Source organism: Gasterosteus aculeatus, chromosome 7 (genome assembly GCF_964276395.1).
Source record: "Gasterosteus aculeatus chromosome 7, fGasAcu3.hap1.1, whole genome shotgun sequence".
Classification (NCBI taxonomy): Eukaryota; Metazoa; Chordata; class Actinopteri; order Perciformes; family Gasterosteidae; genus Gasterosteus; species Gasterosteus aculeatus.
This window is the reverse complement of record NC_135694.1, coordinates 23,974,399-23,981,145: the sequence shown is the minus strand read 5'-3', so window position 1 is coordinate 23,981,145 and position 6,747 is coordinate 23,974,399. Positions and strand designations below refer to the sequence as shown.

The 6,747-nt window shown below is 45.7% G+C and overlaps 1 protein-coding gene across 3 annotated transcripts; it reads left to right on the top strand.

The window, feature by feature from the left end:
- The first annotated feature begins 411 nt into the window (after nt 1–411).
- Nucleotides 412–6,596, top strand: fhdc3 (FH2 domain containing 3). 3 transcript variants are annotated; one of them, XM_078106595.1, is made up of 12 exons: nt 412–532; nt 1,322–1,832; nt 2,137–2,198; nt 3,212–3,314; nt 3,454–3,539; nt 3,832–3,932; nt 4,045–4,115; nt 4,329–4,442; nt 4,534–4,604; nt 4,746–4,863; nt 4,992–5,156; nt 5,251–6,596. In XM_078106595.1, the coding sequence occupies exons 2-12, from the start codon at nt 1,368–1,370 to the stop codon at nt 6,343–6,345; spliced, it is 2,451 nt and encodes an 816-aa protein (XP_077962721.1). In that variant the 5' UTR covers nt 412–532; nt 1,322–1,367; the 3' UTR covers nt 6,346–6,596. The 3 variants fall into 3 exon arrangements, with proteins under 3 accessions (XP_077962721.1, XP_040035641.2, XP_077962722.1); XM_040179707.2 differs by having other exon boundaries at nt 420–532; nt 1,311–1,832; XM_078106596.1 differs by having other exon boundaries at nt 420–773.
- Nucleotides 6,597–6,747: the final 151 nt, after the last annotated feature.

The following is a 6,747-nucleotide window of genomic DNA, read 5'->3' as shown; positions in this document are numbered from 1 at the left end:
TTCCGCACTCCGACCTGAAAGTCCCACCTGACCCCGAGGGAAAAAAAATTAAAGTACACATTTTCAAATGGTCTGGCTGTATTTTGTTCTCTGCTTTCATACAGTTCATATTATTTCATCCAGTCCATTTGCACTGAGGCCCAGTGTGCTTTCCGTTGCATGCAAACATCACTTGTATTTAGTCAAAACTTGCGTGATTACAATTTATAAAAAGCTATTTAAGAACTAACCCTCTAATCAAGCTTCATGTATCAATGTTTCTCCTGTTACATTATAGATTTTTGTTGGAAGTTTGACCCCCGTTGTTGCTCACCGAGTGGAAGTTTCACCCATCATGTTGCTTACCTCCTCACAAAGGGCGTTCCCGCACCTGGAAACTGACTTGAATGTGATTGGCGGAGGCGTCCTCCTGCAGCTGTGATTGGCGGAGGCGCGTCCTGCACCTGTGACCGCTGGTTGTGAGACAGACGAGCCGCAGACACACGAGGCGAGATCGCCGAGAGGATTTATGTGACAGCTACGTTTTAGTGCGGTAAGTAACGAATTTAAAAAAATAAAGAAAAAGAACTGCACGCCGGGAGTCTCTTAAAGCGCCACTGTGCGTGTTGTTGCATGCGATGGATGCTTCGTGAAGTTCTGTGAGGATGAGAGTCCTGCGTTGTATGTAAATAACTGACAGCGAAACTCTCACAAGGACACAAACGTGTTTTATCAACGATTTCAGAGCCATGTTCGGCTTAGAAACAGCCCAGCACACAGTGCGGGGAGTTTTGGTACGATTTCTCTAATTCGAGTTGGGTTCGACTCTTATTTTAAGATGAACAGCTGATATGGGCAGAGAAGCCTCTAGAGATCATTTCTGGTGTAAATAGTTGTATTTGATATGATTTATATGTCGTTGTTTGTTGGCTGGCATGCACAGGTGCATCAACTGTTAAGTCAGGGTATTTATCTTTTAATGTAAGAAAAGCAACATCCTCTCTGTTTCATGTTCTATTAACATATGGAAGAACTATACTTGTACAAAAGCCTTATTATGCAGCCCATTTTATGCTGTGTTTTGTATAGTTAGAGGAAGTGAAGTAAAAGGTGAAACGAAAATGTCACTTCCAGTGCCTTTTTGAATAGTGCATCCAAAATAACAAAACAAACTACCTTCTGAACGCTTCTCTTTGATTAAATCTTAGATATTTTTGCCTGTCAGCAAAAAGAAACTATCCGAATGCTTTTTTTATTGACACATAGTTTTCTGTTCCAAACTAATTCTTTTTTTTTCTAAAATACTGCATTCTTCTGGATTAATATTTCAGTATTTCCTCAGATTTAATTGGCGGGATACCTCCTCCTCCTCCCATAATCCCGGACAGATGGAGGGAGTGCTGATTTTAAAAACTGCCCCTCTTCCTAACTGTTCCTCGCAAGACTCTTCTGCTCCTCCATCACCGGGTGCTCGGGACGATCCGGATTTGGAGTCGTCTTCTCCCGTGCCTCCCCAAATGTGTGCCATTGCTGTACCACCACCTCCGCCACCTCCTCCTCCTCCTCCTCCTCCACCTCCACCACCCCCCCCTACTTTCGGCCCTCGCGACGTCCGCCGGCGCTCCATGAAGAAGCTCAACTGGGACACCATCCCCAGCCAGCGCGTCCTGGGCAAACTGAATGTGTGGACGTCCAAGCGGCCTCAGAGGGATCTCGTGCTGGACATCCCCAGCATGGAGGAGTTGTTCAGTCACGTGGACAAAAGAGCCTCGCTGCCCAACTCGAAGGACGTGGGCCTGAAGGCCCACGAAGGCATGCACCTCTTTCTGCAGGAGCCTCAGCTGAAGAGCAAGGTTTGCACTCAAGGCCATGTTTGAATTTGTGTTTGACAGATCGGAGGGTAATTTACGGCTTTCAATTTTTGAAGTTCTCGGAACTTAATAGAGAAATGTGCAACCTGGGGAAGTAATAAACCCACGAATAGGAACTACCTTCTCAAAGTTCCACTCTAATCACGTCGCCAATGAGGAACAGCTAAAGTAGAGCGAGAGAGAGTGTTTGGCTTCCTCAAAAAGTATGTGAAATGTCATATTTGGTAAAGCTTGTCTTCTCATCTGAAATATATTCGAATAAATCAATTTCTGTTTGTATCTTTAGGTCACGATCCTTGACTCTAAAAAGAGCATGAATATTGGGATCTTCCTGAGACATTTCAAGAGGTACGGATGGCTTCTTTTTAATCTAAAAGAGGGTGATTTAGCATCTAAATGTAGACATTGTTTAGGATTTAGCACATGAACCCTCGACGAGCACACCCAACTAAGTCCGTGGGGTCAGGTGAAGAAGAGCAGTCGGCGGTCTTCTTCCACCTGACCTCAGAGCAGAGCGCTCTCGTGTCTCTTAACACACTAGTCACTTCCGCTCCGCTAATCATTACCCGACCAGCAGGCCCTTTATCTCAGAGGACCACATTCAAATAAATGTAAATGCCCTTTTTAAACATCGCTTCAGTGTTCCGCGGCAACACGGAGAACAATTATGTCTCAATTGTATTAATACTTAAATGATAGGATCATGGGACCGACCCAGTGGTGATTATAGTTAATACTATAATACTAATGCTTGCATTTTCAAGTAGTATAATATAATACTACAAAACCCATGTTCCAATTTTTTTCAAGTAAATCTATTTTTTTAAATCAAAATTGTAATTCCTGGTTGTGAAACTAAATTATATAATTATTGCCCGAGCATATAAACAGTTTTTGTGGTCTCTCCAGCACTGGATCCAGCTTCTGTGTGCGAGACTCATCAATATGGCGTAATTTTCCGTACACGGCTCAATAAGATCTCACTTTGAATACCAAATGCAGAGCCGACGTGTATCAACAGCTAAGTGCTGTCATTAGCTTTAGAGTCGTTCAAATTCAAATTGCTTCTGTTTCTTTCATGCCGAAAAGGGACTCGATGCTGCTCTTTGAAGGCTTTTAGCTTGACATGGAAAAAAAATATCAATGAATGTGATGTGCTAGTAGAGATAGAGGTGGTTTTGTAATCATGTTGCTAACCGTTTTATATGTGTTGGGATAAAGTTTTTCTGAAATTACTAAATTAACATGGTTTTTCTCTTTACCTGTTTGGAGAATCGCTAATCACGTCTGACGTGTCCTGTTGAATGTGATTGCTGGAGTGCTTTTACTTTACTTGTATTTTTCTTTGTCTCCCTCTACAGGCCAGTGACCGAAATGGTGCAGGATATTTGTAAAGGGAACTGGCTGAGATTTGGGACGGGGAAACTAAAAGAGCTTTGTAAACTACTGCCAGAAGAAACTGAGGTAACAGCAGCTCCATTCATCCCTTTACGTTGTTTAGATATGAAAACAGGATTCATGATGTTGTTATTCCCTTTCATCGTACCCTGAAATGACTTACAAAGGGCCCCAAAAAAACGTTAAAGCGCGTGTGTGTTGACAGGTGAAGCTGCTGCGGTCGTTCAATGGGAGCCTCTCGGTGTTACCTGAGGCCGACCAGTTCATGGTGCTGCTGGTCAAAGTGCCCGGGTTCGTTTTGTGACACCGCTTCTTTTTGTTGTATTTTGAAATATTAGATTTTTCTTTGCAAACTCAAACCACCTAACGAGTGAAAAAAGTGAAAACAAATAACAAGTTCCTATGTATGCTTTATTCAGAATATTTTCACCGGTTTACATTGTCATTGTAGTCATTTGCATGACACTGGATAATACTCGATTCAGCTCCTCTTCAAAACACCCAAACTATCCCCTTAATAACAGATAATGAAACTAATGATCCAGTCATTTAAAAAAAATGTATTAATGTGTCTTTCCTTCAGCTATGAGGAACGCCTGAAAACAATGATGCTGAGGGAAGAATTCTTTCCTCTTATGGAGGAAGTGAAGAACTCCGTTGCTGTCATGACCAAAGCAGCTAATGGTGACCTTTCACACGCATCCACCAAAGCTGCTAATCATTGGTACCCAGATTGTGTTTAAAACACAACCAGTTTAAATGAAGGCTCTTTATCTCATTTGTCTTTTTCTTTTAGAGCTCTTGGACTGTGATGACCTCCACTCGGTCATTCGCCTGGTGTTGAAGGCGGGGAATTACATGAACGCTGTTGGTATTCTTCTTTTTAGGATAATGTATCGAGTACCATTTAAAGTTTGGACACGTTTTCCCATTAAATTCAATGATAAACTGTGTCTAAAGCTTTGACTGGCCGTGTATTTGTTATGACTAGATGTATTTCATTCTGCGTATCTACGTTACCCTTTTGACACAGCATTTATCCTGCTGATGAATGGACCATTGACATGGTGTATTTTTCAGGGTGGTTACAGTGCCACGGCCAACGCCATTGGCTTCAGGATGACGTCTCTGCTCAAGCTGGCAGACACCAAGGCCAACAAGCCTGGCATGAACCTCATGCACTACGTTGCCAAGGTGAAGAGGAGCCCGGGGGAGGGGGGGAAATATCATGTTTTTGTCCCAAAAATCACTGTTGCTCGATTTTGCTTTTGTCTTCCACTTACAGCAAGCGGAGGAAATGGATGCCGAGTTGCTGATGTTTCCCAGCCAGCTTGAAAACATTGGGTTGGGAGCGAGGTGGCTACCATTAGTATACCGACAGTGATTTGACTGAAGATCGTTTGTTCACTAATGGAAGCTTCAAACGTTGTCTGTTTACAATCTGACATTGAATGTGAATACGCTGTGTAAACGTATGATGGTTTCTCGCCAACACAGAATTTGCAAAGAGGAGGTCATCGCAGACTACGAGAGGGAAGTGAAGAAAGTCAAGGAAGTGAAGTCGTACAGCAGCAAACAGCCCGACCTCTTACAGCAAATGGAGACATTTCTGTTGGTAAAGTTTCTGCTTGTAGTTTGACCATTTTAATTTTATTTTTAAGTACAAACTGAGCCTATAAGCGCTGCAGTCAGTTTATAGTCTAGTTCTCTCTCCATAGCTCGTGCTGTGTTGTCTCTCTGCAGAGGGCTGAGGCCAAGCTGGTTGATCTGGAGATCTCTCTTCGGGAGCTGAAGTCTGTGAGCAATGCCGTGGCTGAATACTTCTGTGAAGACTCCGCTACCTTCAAACTGGAGGAGTGCTGCTCCATCTTCCATTCGTTTTGCAAGCGGTTTGAAACGGCCGTGCAGGTAAGAAAGGTTTTGCAATAACGCCGAGTGCTTTTAAATGTCGGCGAGAGCCGCCCCGCCGGCCCCGCTCTTGTTGAACGCGTCCTGTGCGTAGGAGAACCGAGGGCGGGAGGCAGCGGAGCAGAGGCGCAAGCAGAAGGAGAGCGTGCGGATTGCAGGCAAACGCCGCTCGGCGGCGGCCGCGCCTTCGACTGCACCCGAGCGCCATCTGGAGTCGGCCCTACACAGCCTCCTCTCCGCCGCTCCCCAAGGATTGGCGCGATGCAGGAAGAACGTTCCTCCCACCGTCGACGGTTCCCTCTCGGTGTGCAGCTCTCGGGTGGTTCCGCCGGTGGTGGAAACAGAGACCACGCCAGGCGCTAAACAAGAGAAACTCAGGAACCAAACACCCAAATTGCAGAAGGAGGACAGGAACGTGGCAGAAGCAGAAGACAAAGAAGGGGCTCAAAGGACCCGCGAGATAACTCGGAAGGTGCCGAGATATCGCAGCGGCAAAAGCAGCGGCGGCGGTGACGGGGACGCCCCGTCGGGCACTCCCCGTCAGCGGCGGAGAGCGCGAGACACACCGGCTACCCCGAGTACTCCTCGGCCTAGATCCAGAGACTACTTCTTCTCTGAAGCCGAGGGTTTGGGCTCCCCGTGGACCATCCTGAGTCCCTTCACTTGCCCCAAAAGAACCGCCTGCCGCCAACGTAGACTATCCTCGGCTGCGGGCGGAGATGACCTCGAAGACGGAGTCTGGGAGAGTGACGAATGCAATTATCTCCCCAACTCCTCCAATCAGGAATATCTAACATCTCCCTCTGGGAGTTCTGCGTCTACTCCCGAGCGAACCAATCCGGGCGCTGTGTCAAACGGTCCGATCTTCAGGCCCGTTTCCATGGATGAAAACGGGCGATCTCCAGGATCCGGGTTCCGGCTGGGAGACTTGTTCCAGAGAAGCGTGTCTCAAAGGTCGTCACACTGCTCTGGATCAAGGACAGAAAACATGAGAGGAGGAGGAGGAGGAGGAGAAGGAGAAGAAGAAGCAGCAGCAGGAGGAGTCAGTAGTCCATTGCTCGGTAGGCAGGGAGGGAGTCATGTAGAGGGACAAGGAAGCACCTCTGGGTTCATATCCTTCTTTAGACACATTGGGAGCAGAAGTAAGCACGTTGATGCAGAAGAACGCTTCAAAGGATCTAATACATGATTAACATTTTTAGTTAGAGACAAAAGTCCAATGTTTGCCTTTTTTGTGTGTGTTTTAGATAAATTGAGTTAAAATGTGATATGTGATTTTTAATTGTTGAGGATTTACCCTTCAGTGGACCCAAGGCAAACGACGACTTGCTTTGAACAGTGACGGTTTTGAATTTGTGTGAGCCAAAGCACTTTGAAAAATCCTTTCTTTTGTCTTTTTGTACGCAATAAAGGGTGTCATTCTACCTTTTCTTAGGTTAACATTTCTCCTCTTCCACCCTTTTTCATTAAATCACCGAAGGGCTCACCTGTGCTAACGTCTCCTCAGCGAGGCCGGCTCACTCTCCAGTAGTTGCCTCCCGCTTTTGTCTGTTGTCTCTTATCTGTCAGCCTGACCATCGGGCAGTTATTG

Bases quoted from the DNA above. Each gene is read 5' to 3' on its own strand.
- fhdc3 (XM_078106595.1), top strand. From the start codon at position 1,368: ATGGAGGGAGTGCTGATTTTAAAAACTGCCCCTCTTCCTAACTGTTCC. The intron at 4,443-4,533 runs GTGAAGAGGAGC...TTCCACTTACAG, and splicing joins TCATGCACTACGTTGCCAAG to CAAGCGGAGGAAATGGATGC. The intron at 4,864-4,991 runs GTAAAGTTTCTG...GTCTCTCTGCAG, and splicing joins AAATGGAGACATTTCTGTTG to AGGGCTGAGGCCAAGCTGGT.